This window comes from Lates calcarifer, linkage group LG17 (assembly GCF_001640805.2).
Source record: "Lates calcarifer isolate ASB-BC8 linkage group LG17, TLL_Latcal_v3, whole genome shotgun sequence".
NCBI classification, from domain to species: Eukaryota; Metazoa; Chordata; class Actinopteri; family Centropomidae; genus Lates; species Lates calcarifer.
Genome location: NC_066849.1, coordinates 14,868,328 through 14,883,995, shown reverse-complemented (window position 1 = coordinate 14,883,995; position 15,668 = coordinate 14,868,328). Strand labels below are relative to the sequence as shown.

The window sequence follows — 15,668 nt, the reverse complement described above, 5'->3', positions numbered from 1 at the left end:
AGGAGTACATACTGATTCCTTGCTCGATCAGTGATACAGTTATTGTAGGATAGTCAGTCATGTCCATTCATTTATTCAAGAAATTGATATCTAATTTAATTAACACACTGCATAGTGTTTACCTTTGATATGTTTGTTAATTACAGTATGACAAGTTAAAGATTCTGGGCTGAATTTGCAGACCAGCCTGAGGTTTTTTGGTTGGGTTAAGTTCTCATTATGCTGTGGTTTTCTTGGTTTAATTATTTGGAATTCAAACAGCTATTAATCTTAAGTTAATGCAAGCACATTTACTGAAGATGGGAAGAGATTTGTCATGTCAGTAATTTGATAAATTCTGTTTATTTTGTCCAACCCATAGCAGATGGTGCTGGAGTGGGCTTGTTGAAAACAAAACACAGCTCAAATAATATGGACCAGCAAGCTACAAACAAAAAAAGGTGCACATAAAGGAACATTTGTCTGATCATGATGACAAATAAAATAAACACACTGCTGCAAGCTACGAGTTTGTGTGTCAAGTGTTAGTAAGGCTTCTAGGGGGAGGAGTGTTCCTCATTATGTCCAGTAGATGGGGCAGTTGTTCCACCTACTCACTGCCATGTACAAGAGCATGGAAACAGTCCTCACAACAATTCATATTTAATTTACTGTACACTTAGCTCTTCCAAGAGGGAGGGTGAAATAATGCATTAAACAAGACCATTGATTTTGCACATAAAAGAAGTGAGCAGCAGAGATATGTGTTGGTTTGCCACATTCATTTTAATAATTTACAAATCAATTTCAAACACAAGAAAGGAACAAAGACAACAGCCTGTGTAGGTTATTTTTGGTGTAATCTGCTAATTAAAGAGGTATTAAATTAAACTGAAAATATACAAAGTATTTTGATTCCAGTGTTACTCTCAGAAGAATGACTTTTGTGAAATGTTTGATACAGAAGTATGTTTTTATTGTACAGAAATATAACACAAACAAGATGTATAGATGATTTCAATCCTTTAAAAGGGAAACAAAACATTTTGAGATTACACGTGCTGCGTGTTCTCATTTATTAGACATCTATGCTCAACAATTCCTCCCACAGCCACATTCCAAAAATGAAAGCATGAGTCACAGGATATTGCAAAGCTGTAGAGTCGACTATTATTGTACAAGTGCAGATGATCAGGCTTTGGCTGCGTTAATTCATCTCAGGCATTCAAAACAACATGGCACATTTTTGAAAAGCCTGTAGTACTCCTCCTGAATCTGCAACAACACACATAATATAATATAATATAATATAATATAATATAATATAATATAATATAATATAATATAATATAATATAATATAATATAACCAGTGGTTGAATGTACAATTACTTAAGTACTATACTAAGTTCTGAGGTATTTTTACTTACAAATTTCTATTTTAAAACATCTCAGGCATATATATATATATATATATATATACACATATATATATATATATGTGTGTGTATACACACACACACACACACACACACACACACATATATATATATATATATATATATATATATATAATGCATCACTAGAAATATTCCAGTATAACAATATGATAGATATAACAATTGAATAGTGAGTACATTTACTTTTGATGCTTAAGTGAAAATTTAGTACTTAAGTGCATTTTTCTGCTACTTACTTACTGTAAGATGGATGGTTGCATCTGAATATAATATAATATAATATAATATAATATAATATAATATAATATAATATAATATAATATAATATAATATAATATAATATAATATGTTTCCTGTCAACAAACTACTGTCAAGATGCTCAAGCCATTTCAATCTGACCATCCTGATCTGAACTGACTGCTGATTTAATAAATAAATCTTGGAAAACCGTATCAAAGCCGTTCTTCCTACCTTTCTGGACAGCACACAGAGGAAGATGAAGATGAACATGCCCTGGAAGGCATTGGTGATGGTGAACAGATAGGCAGTGAGGGTGGTCTCATGGAGGATGTGCAGCACTCCAAAGGTCCAGGTGGCTCCCAGCACGAACAACAGGGCCAAGGCACCACGGGCACAAGACCTGCGGGTGATAACAGCAACTTCAACAGAGTGTCGGAGAAAACAACTAACTTATGTTTTTTTTCTTTTTCGACTAAGTCAGCTAATTGTAATTTGATCCCACAAGGACACCACATGATACCATCATAATCCACCAGATAAGGAACTTGCAGCTTGATTTTCAATATTCTTTTGACCTACTCAACACAAGCACAGATAATCCTACCTGATGTTTTCATAGTGGCTGATTTCAGGCTTTTTCACAGCAGTGTGCCGGTACACTTTGTAGATGATTACTCCAAAAGCCAAGAGATTAACCTTTAGTGGAGACCAACCAAAAGAAACATGATAAACAAACAACATCAAATGAATATTTATCTTTGAAACAATCCCTGTCTGATGATTTCAATTAATACTCGAACAGTCATTTTAAGTATGTTACAAAGAAATCTGATCTTACCAGGATGATCAAACACGCAGGCCCAATGAAACTCCATATGAAGTGGTTTTCTGTGCTCAGCCAACACCTACAATACAAATACACAGACTTACATAATCGAATAATTTATTTTAACTTTTATTCACCGAGTGTGTGTTTTGAGAGCTCCTTGTTGCATAATCCCTCCTCCTGCAGAAACAGTACCTTCTATCATTTTAGTCTAATTGCTCCTAATCTTAATCATGACAATATTGTATGTGCTGCTACATATCCCTCTTATCTTACCAGTACAAAAAGGTATCTCCTCTCACAGTAATGAACAATCAGCACAAAACTTCAATCTTTTAATGGCATTTTGCATTAATAATCAATAGGCTTATACTTTTATTTTATACTTTTATTTGTAGATTTCTATTCAAATTCTCCACAGTGCCCAAAACTGTTCAGAGTTCCTTTTAATTCAGTTAATAACTTACTTTCTACCAGGCAGTTTAAGCAACTTCAACTTCCTCCATGTCCCTGCAGGCCAAATTTAATCTCTGTCCCCTTGTATTTATAATTAATGTAATTTGTTTATCTTTCTTCCCTGAAAAATGCTGAATGAGTTTAAAAAAAGGTCTTAGTATAAGTCTTTGTCTTCCCACCTTTCTGTACAAAAAAAAACCAAAAAAAAAACCCTCCCTTCTTTTGTACTTACACTTTATCAGTGCCATAATACCGAGAGCCTAATGTTGCTGAGATGGCCACCACCACTGCTGGGCTTCCATAGCCGAAGATGTAAAAGTTACGGTGCAGGAAGCCTTTGTTGTAGATGACGCCAACCACTATTAAGTACAGATGGATGCCCTCGATACACATCCAGGCAAAGGCCGCGAGGAAGAAATAGTGCAGCAGCCCTGCAATAACAGAGCAGAAAAGCTGCCAAGACACAGACAAAGAAAGAAGAAAGAAGAGATTTTACAATTTTATGATGTGTAAAATTACAGTTATTCTGCTCGTCTATGTAAGAATGCCGTCTGCACTCTCTGTGGTACATGCTTGTTTGTTAGCCCTGATTTAAGAGATGTGTTTTTTGTTTTTTTTTGTTTTTTTTTTTGGGGGGGGGGGGGGGGGGTGTTAGCATTTTTTTTTTCATGTCAAAGAAGCCTCTATATAAATTAAAATAATTTGCAAAATGTTCAACGGAAGAGAGTCAAAGAAATAAATAGTATGTGTGAAGTTTTTTTAATCAATGAAATGTCACAATAGTGGGTCAGGCTTATTAACACACATACAAACAGGATGTTTTCTTTGTGTTCACTGGGTTCAGCTGGATTCTCACCTTATGCGTGTTCATGTTGATCCCCACAAGGAAGACGAACTCGGCCATGAAGAGGCTGCAGCACAGGTTCTTGTGGATGGTGGTCCTGGTACTCTGGATCTCGCTGAAGAACCAGAAGGTGAAGATGCACATGGACAGACAGATGAGGGAGATGATCATCCCCAGCTGGGTGATCCGGGTCAGGATGGTATAGTGGGCCACCAGCTGGGAAGCAAATGGAAAGGGAGGTGTTTCATTCACAGTTCATGGCTTGCTAAAGTTGCAATTTGTTGTGTTCTCTGCTTGGAATCCTCTGATGTGATGTGGGTGTAGGCTGGGGTTGGACCATTATGTTGGCCTGCAGACATATTGGGCCAGTTCTTGTCCTGTTGTATCAAATATCAGCCACTCATAGTTTTTATTACATAAAAAAGGTCAGAAAAATTATAAAAATTATTTTGCATTATTCATCTTAATTAACTTAATTTCTTTTCTTTTTTTGCCAAATGAATTCTTCACGCTCCATTTTGTTGGAGCATTTCTCCCAAATCTCAAAACTTCAGCCTAGCTCGCTGTTGACACGTTGATTTAAAAGTGTGCGGGGGAGAACATTTTTGAATTAAGGGGCACTGTTGGACGCTGTCAAACAATGGGGAGTGTATCTTTAAAAATTGTGGGTGCGCATCTGCCAGAGTTCTTTTTGCTTTTTGGTATGTGAAGTGAGTTACCTCATTGTTTTTGTTTCAGTGGAAAATCTTTTGTGTTGCATGAGCTGCTAAGGATAATCAATAAGATTATCCTAAGTTGAACTTAATAACTGTGAGTCTTTGACATTAAAAACAAAATTGACATAAAATATTAATATGGGCACTCAAAATTCTGTTTTGGAATGAAGCCACATTTTCAGTTATGCCATGTTGAATTTTTCAGACAAACTGAAGGATTAAATGTTCCTTAATTGACTTTTAAAAATTAGTCCATTTTTAACAGTCAAATAACCAGATTATCTGAAATGTGCCTTGCTGAAAGAATGAAAATGAAGCTGTCTTTGTTAGTTAATGAAAAGTTGACAATTTGGAGAAAAGTGGTTTTCAAAGGACGGTTAATATACTGTAACTGACCTAAATACAAAAAAGAATGTATCACTAATTAATTATTATTGTGTGGCACCATCACTGTAAGCACTAAATAGGTTTGGAAACATTTTATATTTACTGTATTTCCTCATCAAAGGATGGACTTATTAAAGACAATTACAATTAGTCTCAGATCAAAATATAAGAATATAAAAAATTACAGCAGTCAAGTTGTCACATGAGGATCTATCCTTGCCCTCACTCAGAAGAAAGAAATGTGTTCACCAGGACTGACTTTTTTCCTAAAATCATTTAAATAAAAAATTTAAAGCCCTGGTGGAAAAAAAAGAAAAGGGAAATATCTTTGCTGTTACAGTTTTATTTTTTAATGTAGGATCACTCACATTGGCTCGCCCAGAGGACATGAGGATGGCGAAGTGTGTAAGGTGATTGCAGGAGCAGGTGGTTGCATTGCTGTTGACGTGGACTGGTCTTGCAGCCAGTGAGTGGCCCAGTGGCCCCGCAGGCTGTCCGGCTCGTACTCCCAGAAGGCGCATTTTGTCACATCAGCTTTAGTGTCTATGGGCTTCAGGGGATAAGAGAGGAACAAAGGCGCTGTTAAACGAGGATGGTGCTGTTTTTATTAGTTTTTGCACTGCGCTGCTTTGTGATACCACATCACCAGGGGGTTGAAAAACAGATTTTTGCAGGCCTCATCAAAGTTGTTGTGAAAGTTAATTATAGTCCGCCCAAAGTTTGAGTGCATCAGAAAAAATATTATGATTTAATTTTATAAATTCATTGTAGTTACATTGGCTGTGATTTTGCTTTTCTAATATTTTACTTTAAACCTCTCACAACTTACTGAGTTAATGTAAGAAAAATGAAATGTCAAGTAATTATCATGTAGAACTTTGGGTCAAAATCAATGCTGCATTGTGCTCAGTGTATGCAGCTCACTACAGGTATTTACAAATTCATAAATATACAGCAAACATAAAATCAACACATTGATTATGTGCAGTTTTACTTGAAATACAATGATCCACCTAACAACCACATTAGCAGAGATAATTAACATTGCTGTAAATAAATGAAATAAAATTGTTGTCTTTTTTTAAGTTGTAATAGATTTGCGTGTAGCCCTGTTGGTATTTTGGTAATTTGTGTGTACAAATGAGCAATTTGTACCCTTAAATTTGTGAATTTTCTTCTCAGATTAATAATATATGTGCAGAGTTTGTCCAAAAATAAATAAACAAAAAATATTGAACAGGCTGCAAGCAAGAAAAAAACTCAGACCACCATGGGAAAATACCACTCCGCTAGCAGAAAAGTGTCTGCAGGAAAATGGAGCCCAAATTATTGATTGTTGCTCTTTAAAGGCAATTTGGAGAGAATTTTCACTGCTCAACATAAATCAACACCTCCTTTGTTATCCTTAAACCTCAAGGGTCCAACAAAAATAATGATTTCACTTTCTCATACATTTTCATTATCTATAAAGAAAATACCAGTACATTAACTTTTAGGGTTATTTCCCTTGCCCGCATTCCCCCTCCATCTATTCACCTTTCCTCTGCCGCTTTCCTTTAACTGAGAGGTCATTGAAGGAATACATGGAGCGAAATCTTAGAATTTCATAAAACTTCACACAAAGCGCTAACTGCTCCTCCCATGTGAGTTTGTTTAAATTTGACTTTAATGGAAACTCTGGCAGTTAACTGCCAGAGTCAATCTGGGAATAAGGAACCTGTTCCTCACAGCAAAAGGAGATCGCAATGATGCTTCCAGTCTGACAAGAATATATGTGTTGGGATATTGATGTTTCAAACTGAACAAGATCCTATTGGAAGCTAATGTTGATAAATGAATCACATATGACACAGAAAAGGTGAGGTGAAGAAAAATGTATCCTACATGTTTAAAAATAAAAAAAGGAGGAAATAATACCTAGTATAAACTGTTTGAAAACTCTGCTCTTAATAAATCCAGAGATAAGAGAGAGAAGATATGAGATCCGCCAGAGTGAGATTATTCACATTTTCTGGAATGCAACTGGCCTTATTTCAGCAAATGTCTCTCTATACACTGAAAAAGAATAAAAAGATCCACCTGCTCTAACAGACAAACGTTTCTCAGGAAAATCCCCACCAACCCCCCACCCCAAAGAAACCCAAAACACAACAAGCCCTAATTTTGAAGGTATATGGTAAGACTGCAGAAGAGGAAAAACAGCATAGCCAGCCTCAGCACTCTGTGTAGTCTTTACCTCGTTGTGTCTCAGAGTGAAGGTGACATGGTCAAGTTGGTAAACGTCAGCAGGTTTGACGGCTGCTGCTATGACTTGGGAGTTGACAGTGATTTCCCCTGTTCCTGCATACCGCGAGTAGTCGGTGACACCTGGGTCGCTGCTCGGCTTCAGGATGTCACTGATGCTGTCATATCGCACAAACACCACTGACACACTTCCTGATGAGCAAAATAAATAAATAAAAAAAAGTTGAACAAAGAAAAGGCAGGAGGGCATTGAACTTATTGTATTTCTAATCGCCATATATGGTTTTACATTCTTAGTTTTGTCGTCTCAGATCAGAGATTAGAGCTGTGCAGCCAGTGTGCAGATCTGATCTGACTGTGTAGAGTCCAAAATGTATATCAGCCATTTGAACTAAATAACACAATAACTAAAATGCCCCATAAAAATCTTTAATTTAATACCATAGTTTTACTATGAGGGTTTGACATGTTTCTGCATCAGACATGAAGTTGTGGCAGAAATTAATGCTGGACCTGATTTCGATATGGATGGAACTTTATGAAGAACTTCTTTTAAGCTGACACCCAAAGTTTCTGACCCATGGTGCTGTTGTCAGTTTTATAAGAACAAAGTTCTACTTGCAGATTTTGGGATGGGTGACATATGGCAACACATACTGTAGCAAAACAGTACTCCCTGTACACCCAAGCACGCAGATGGCAACGACTTTGAAAAGACATTTTTCATTTTACAGTTTTTTTTTTTTTTAAACATTTAAACTAGGTTATCTTACCATTTCTGTCCTCCTCTGGTCTCAGTCTTGGAATCATATTTATATGATCTCCTCCCATGGAGGCAGACAGTTTGGCTTTTGTGTGACGAGCATCAAAAGTGAAGAGTTTTAATTCTGTGTTTGAGGGTAAAATAAGTCAGGGATATTACGAAATTAAAAGTATGAAAATGACAATTATCCAAAACCTCCCTCCCTGCACACAGGTGGGGATAAATGGCAGGACAATTTAATATAATTTGAGTGTCGGTAAGAGCTCTCTGTGTTAATAATTATCTCACCCATTTCGGTAGCTTTGATTTCCAGCTCAGTTGGAGTTTTGTAGTTGTTGGCCAATGTCAGAGCACTTTCTTCAACAGTGTGCAGCAGCTTGGTGATGGTGTGTTCCCGACGCTCTTCTTTTATCCTGTTCCAGGCCACCAGTTCATCCTTCTCCACCAGGTTGTTTACTGCTTTTACTAATTTCTGTTGAAAAGAAGATTTTTCAGTGTGACATGTGTATAATAGAACATATGTAAAATGTATGCCTGTACTGCAATATGTTTTTAACTAGGCAGTGCACAATTAGAACATAATGTTTATACGGGCTTGACCTATCATCAATCACTGGATATGACGAAGCATGTCTGAGACCTGAGATAAAACACATGTTTTCTTTGCACGTTTTATTAATTTTAAAATGTCAGCAATGTTACTATTTTTTGTGCACATAGTAACCTATAAGAGATATTTCTTCTCTGTTGACGTGTAGAGTATATAATCTTTCTTAAAATAGCTCTTTACCCAGTGCAATGTGGATGTCTGTGGAGCATTTGGTGTTGATGATGGTCAGCTTTTGACAAAAAAGTTCTGGTACTCTTTTGGCAAAAAATTAAAGAAACTAAATACTGACACATATAAAAAACACTGACCTGCAGCTTCAGTTTTAAGAAAAAAAGCACACAAGTCTCTAAACTGTCTTTTGCACAACCGCGTAACACACGATAAGAAGGAACTGGACTGTGCGTGATACCATTTTTTCCCCCTAAACCAGTTCAAAGCATAACTGTATTCCAGGCACCACCCCAAATGCTGAATGAGGAACAAGAATGGTAAACAAAGATTACTGAAAGAGTTGAGTTGATGATGGATGGTTTGACAAAGTAATCCTCCTCTCCCGCAACCAGTGTTGATGCAGAGTGACACAAGGCCTCAACATATGCAATCACTTCTACTGAGGTGAGTTCGCCGGACGTTTTCTTGACAATTTCCTTCAGTAGACTCTGGGGCTCCGTGAGATTGCTCATCTAGGACGTGAAAAACACAAACATTCACATCTATTAGAAAGAAACAACTTACACTCATTGCCTGCAGGTGGCCTATGTATCGAAGTTGCAAAAACTATCACTTTCTTTGCCTGTAGATGGGGCCAATCGATGCATGCTCTATATTTGTGCTGCTGTTTACTTATCTTGCCTGTAGGTGGCGTAAATGCACTGCAGGTAGCAGTCGGGTGATAGTGGCTGGAGCTCTGTGTCCTGGTTACTCATGTTTGTTTTGTCTCTGTCCAACAGAGGGCAGTGTCATCCTATCTATTTTCACCGTATTTGGAGGAGGGATACTCACATATTCAAGTGTTTTGTTGACAGCCTGTGAGATGCATCCGATGTTGTCATGGCAATATTTTTGGGGATGTTCTGAAAAACAGCAATTACCAAAAGTAGTATCTCTTTGGCTGCTGAGTTTATTTTCCATGATTTCACCAGGATAAAGAATGTTACAGTAAAGTCTGAATGACGTCTAAAGCACAGAAATAACATCACATGGCTCTCTTTGTCATCAGTATTGCTTGAAACATCAGAAAATCTAAGATTGCACCGTTTGCTTGATGTATTGCATAAGAGATCCTCTCAAAAAAATGTTTAAAATGGCTGGATCTGTGTTGTGTGTGCATGTGTGAGAGAGAAGGTAAAAGAAAACGATGAGGAAAGGTGTATGTCCTTGGTTGTAAGTATTACTCTGTGTGTGTGTGTGTGTGTGTGTGTGTGTTAGGTGTGTGTGCTCTTCCATCCTCATACCGACCTTTACATCTCACACCGCTCTCTGGATGAAAGTGCTCAGCACCTGAAGTCGGGATGTAATCACGCTGACAGGTGCAATTGAAAGATCCATTCGTATTATGGCAGTGCGAGTTAGGTCCACAGACCGGTCCTGTCAGGCATTCATCAATATCTGAAAGATGCAAATGAAGAGTTCAACTCTAATTAAAGAGAAACACAGTATGATAAAAATGATACTCTTACCAAAAAAAAAAAAAAAACAATGAATACATATGTTAACAGATATATTTTTCATTTGGTAACTTAGATTTTGGGTTGAGGAAACATCTACACATCTGTCTTTGCAGTAGCTTCACCTCAGGATGAAATGACGAAAATGACTTTTCTTTATACAAATATAGAATCTGGCATATGAAATCCTGCTCATTACCTTTAATATACTGTGTAATTGATTTTGGAAGAGAAACTGAAATTCTTGCATGCATGTTCCACATCTGAATATTCATAAATCAGCATCTAAAATCAACCACATGCTTCTCAAACTGTGTTAAATGGTTGGTACCACCCCGTTGGAAATCTGCAGGAATACTTTATGCTACCACATGAGGTAAAGGTGTTGTTCCTCCAGTGTAAATGGAGCAAAAGATCTCAGATGGTTTCTCAGAATAGCAGATGGGAAGGAAGTAAAAAGCCGAGGGAAACATCACCTCCAACATGTTTATCCTCCTCAGCACAGTGAAAGAGAAAACAGTTCACACACGCACACACAGTCCTGACGCCCTCACAGCTGTGTGTGAACTGTTTTCACACACACTCATACACATGATGTCTTGCCCAGTTCGTACGTGAGGTCCTCTGTTAGTTCAGTTTGTATATAGTTGCTGATCAGTGCAAATTTCTGTACATCTAGAATACTGAGTGAATGACATTTACCATGGCATTCAGTGCCATCGTTGGGCTGGAACTTGGCCACTCCTGTCGATGTGTATCCAGAGACACATGTACAGTAGTAGCTGCCCACTGTGTTGGTGCAGGTCCCCCTGTCCCCGCAGATATTAGTCACATTCTGGCACTCATTGTCATCTGTGGTGATAAGATAAAGTAAGTAAACTGGTTTATTTGCTAAAGACAAGAAACTTTTTGCTCCTTTAAAAAAATAGCTGAACAACATTTTGGCCTTCAGTTGAAGAAATTAGAATCCCTGCTTGGCCTCTTCAACAGTTATTTCATTCCTATTTTACTGCTGAAGACCACGAAAAAAAAGGCTGAACTAGAATCTTTATCATATCATATGTTTAACTCAAAATATAGTAATTTGAGTAAAAAAATAACATCACAAAACACCAAAATTATCATGATATGCTCAGGACATTTTGTAACATCTGTTTTTCAAAAACAGACACCAGAAAACCAGAACTAGCACTCAAATTTGTGATGTATTTAGCTATCAGCTCAGGAGCAATGATTTGGTGTGATTATTTCAACAAAGACACCATCTATTAAACCACATACAGTATACAGTATAATGTCCAGAAAACTAACTCCATGCAATCACTGCAGTATCTTTTCAAATTATACAAAAATGTATGATTTGTATAATTTGATCCATATCCTGGGTCCTGGTGTTGATTTGAACTTGATTCAGCTCTGTTGTGGTCTTGTCTAAGGCTCTACTATGATTAAAGCCATGGCTGGTTCCACTTTACGTGCCATTTTTATCATTCATGTTTCTGTTTGCTAAGCAGTTGTTTGCCTCTGTTTGATTTCAAGTAACTCAAGTTACCTAAAATATTTTGGATTTTTGCTGCCCAGGTTTACAAAGCACCACATACAGAGCAGTTTGCTGCAGATGCTGCTTTGGTCCACTCATTATAGAAAGTGCTGTTCCAGCATTATTTTTCAAACACACCTTCCGTCTCTGGTCTCCCAGTTTATTGGAAATGACCTGGTAAGACTTTCCACAGTTGTTTGCACTTGTCTAGGTATGATGGACGCTTTGCTCTTCCTCTCCTCTGTACCTTTTGCACAAAAGCTGTCCTGGAAGGGAAATCCTCTGCTCTGATGAGGGAGGTGACTTTACTCAAAAGGGAAATACCTTCATAACACACAGCATCCTTAAACCATAATGTTTGCACAAACAGTTCACCCACATATTTTATGATTCACTTTGATCCCTTGGTTTCATTTTCAAGTATACTGTGCTTGTTGTACGTATGTTATGTTGTATGTATGTTAAAATTAAAAAATACAGTATACGAATCAGCTTCTTCACTCTGTGAATTACATTTGCATATTTCTTTCCCCATAACATTTTGATTATTATACACAAACAAGGTAATGAAACATGACCTAATTCATGGCACAATCTGTGAACTTCTACTAATTATCACTTTAGTTTTTAGACTGATGACTTTATTTTTAAATCTGCTATTACAATGGAGCTCCATTAACTCAGGACTTCATTGTGCGTTTTTGTTTTAAAATCTTTCTCTGCTGTGTTTGTATTACTCACATTCTGATTTACTTTTGGCTCTTGAAATATGTGCGCTGTAGCTGTACTGTGATTGTGATCAGGTTTGGTCAGGAAACAAAAAGGGTTCCAGGAATTCTAAACAGTGCAGAAACATAACATAATATAACAATGCTTTGCTGAGAGGCAACGCTGACCATTAGAATGACTTAATAAAGCTCTATCACATATTTTTTTTAACACCGCAGTGCTTTATTTGTAATAATCACTCAATGAGGTGAACTGCTAACACGTTCCAACCCAAGACAACGTTTACCAACTGTGTCCCCAAAACAGTTGTTAAAACTTGTGCATATCTTGCATAAACTCACTCACATACAGTTTTTTGCGTTTTGAAAAGGCCAAAAATAATTACCAAGCTCAAACACAAGAATTAAAAGCAAAATTAGATGACAAAATTGTTTCCTTCACATAAAAAACATTAAGATAGTTAATTCCTTTCTAGGTCTGTGGATAAAAAAAATCTACAGGCTGACTTTAGCTTTATGCTGAACATTATCTTACATGTGTGATTTTTTTGGGGAAGGAGGCTAAACATTTTGAAATATTTGAGATAATTAGAGACAAACAGTTGCAGAGGAGCAATGCTGTACAGAACATGCTGATTTGTTATGATGAAATGACCATAGATAGTGTTTTTCTTAGTTGCATTTCCCTTCTTTAAATTGTGATGAAAATCTAATTGGCTGTAGTTGTTGTGAACAGGCATTTTAAGAAGCCTTAACACATCTAGTGCATGAGATATTTTTAACAGCCTCCATCCTTGTTATTTTGTACTGCGCAGTAGACTAGCATGCTCTAAAAACATTAAATTAACCCACATGTGTACAAATGTTGGTCCTAATGCTTCTGTCTGCTCATGATGAGCAGTCACAAACAAACAACACAAAAAAGACTTGCTAAAATATTCAGGGCTTCCATGGAAGCGGCACACAAGACTGTACTGTTTTGTACTCTTGCATCATTGTAAATATTCTGTAATATATTGGTGGATTTGTGTGTCTATATTCACCGTTGCAAAACGTTGTTCCATCTCCGGTATATCCATGGTTACAGTAGCAGGCGTTGTTGGATCCATTTAGGGCCTTGCATGTTGCGTTTTGGTGACAAGAATCACAAATGTCAGAGAGGCTGCATGGGTCCATCAGACTGGAGAGCCATGCTGCATAGGCACAAGTACAAGATATGGAAAGTGTGTAAAAAAGGTTCTTTCCATCCATGGCTGTGCTTAACCCGCTACTCACGTATCACCCTGTCCCAGTGTTAATGGCATAATCATTGAACCACAGTTAATACAAGTTTAGAATATAGCCGCAGATACACAGCTTACATAACAACACAAAAAAATCTGTTGTAAATGAAAAAAAATCGCAAGATACAATGATTATAGTCTTGAGATTATTTTGAAACTTGACATCGAGCTCAACTGCGGCACCATCAAAGAGCCCAAACCCATTATAGTTAAAATGGAGACACCATGAACACAAACACACCTACAACTATCTCCATGTAAGTCACCTGCCATGATGTAGTATAGTTAAGTCCACGTACCTGTCAAAAGTACAAGTTTCATTGGTGACTTGAGCAAAGACTCCATACTTGCGCTGGGTCTGGATTTTACTTTTAGTACAGACTGTGGTGGGCTGGCTGGTGACGTAGTCCACTTCCTTGCATCAGTTTTCCTGTTTCCCTTAAACCTGGCCCTTCCTGTCTTGGTCTTTAATCTGCTTTCAAAAACACACAGCCTGGTCCCTTCACCAACCAACTCCAAGCCAGCAGCCAATGCATTTTTTCCTATTTGGCTCCACTTTACACCTAATATAAAAGGAGTTTTAGCAGCATTCATTTTTTTTTTCTGCAGTGTTGTTGATACTCTGACTTATCTCACCTATTTTGGAAGCCTCAATGCCATTGTTCTCACTTGAACACGAACAGTAGGCTGTGTAAACACAGGCCAAAACAACACCGACTAACCTCAGTGAAGGACGACCCCCTCCCTTCCGCAAAGCACTGTACACAAATTCACACACACACACACATTCCAGTACTGTGTGTGTGTCTCCTATCGACCATCTCATGGTTCCTCAGACAAAAGTCTAAATAACTGTAATTCTTCCGGGCTTGTGCTGCAGAAACAAACAGGGAATTTCAGTTTATCTACAGAATAATGTAATGCAGATTCTTTGGTGTAGTTTTTGATGTATTTGGTTATTTACCCCTGTTTTAGTATTTTAAACAACAAAATTCTTGCCTTACCGGGTCACAGATAGTATCTATAAATCACACTTAAATGTAAAGAAATGTGAAAGAAAAAGTTCCATAGATGCAAGTCTAGTCTTATAAATGACCAAATTTATATTTATATTAAAAGATACTGTCTTTTCCCTGATTTTACTTTAAACTGCCTTGTCTGACATTTCACAATTGTTAACATTTTTACGCACAGTGCCTTAAAAACACTGTATTTCTATCATCATGACTTGGCTGTGTTGTATTGAAAATGGCTATATAAACAGAAATGTAAGGCCATTTTGTGCTGCAGTCATGCGCTGAGTGTGCCTTTGAAGATAAGTGATAAAACAACACATCTTATTTTGGGCACTTTGGCACCTGTCATGGACTAATGACCCCATTCTCTGTGAGGGAAATGAGCAGGGCTGGGTGTTTTGGTTTTTCTCTGTGGGCTACTGATCCACACAAAGTAAAGTTACGAGATGCAGCTTACCTAATGTTGCAGATTTAGGTTTTTCATTCTCACTAAAAGCCACTGCCACTCATTTCAAGCACAGTTGTTTACAATTTTTTTTTTTCTTTTTTCCACCACGCCCATGACTATCAATACAGAATTGTTGTTTTAAGGTAAAACGTAACTGACAATGGCAGTTAGGAAACAGGTGAATTCAAATGTGAAACACCAACAATAGTCAAAAAAGAGAAGTAGCCATTCAGGTGTAACTGAGTTCTTTTCAGACTACCTTCTACTTTTTGGCACACAAACACATTCATCGATGAATGGCTTCACTTGGAAGATAAGTTCTTTGTTGACTGTATTGCAATCTGTGGAGGCGGTTTGAATTGCTTAGGCAAGGCGTTCAGTTTATTGCTGAGAAAGGCAGCTGCTTTGAATGACACCATTAGAACTGCTCTGCCTTACTGTCCTGGGAAAGTGCTCCGTGAA

At 37.3% G+C, this 15,668-nt stretch overlaps 1 protein-coding gene across 1 annotated transcript; it reads right to left on the bottom strand.

The window, feature by feature from the left end:
• Nucleotides 1–746: 746 nt before the first annotated feature.
• On the bottom strand, nt 747–14,191 carry adgrl4 (adhesion G protein-coupled receptor L4). Its single transcript, XM_018673136.2, is given in 17 exon segments — nt 747–1,254; nt 1,910–2,078; nt 2,283–2,374; nt 2,517–2,583; nt 3,193–3,413; nt 3,817–4,020; nt 5,276–5,371; nt 5,374–5,457; nt 7,144–7,343; nt 7,925–8,038; nt 8,203–8,386; nt 9,028–9,207; nt 9,527–9,597; nt 9,983–10,132; nt 10,894–11,043; nt 13,503–13,652; nt 14,042–14,191. Coding segments are annotated over 17 exon segments (2,241 nt in total). The 5' UTR covers nt 14,088–14,191; the 3' UTR covers nt 747–1,191.
• Nucleotides 14,192–15,668: the final 1,477 nt, after the last annotated feature.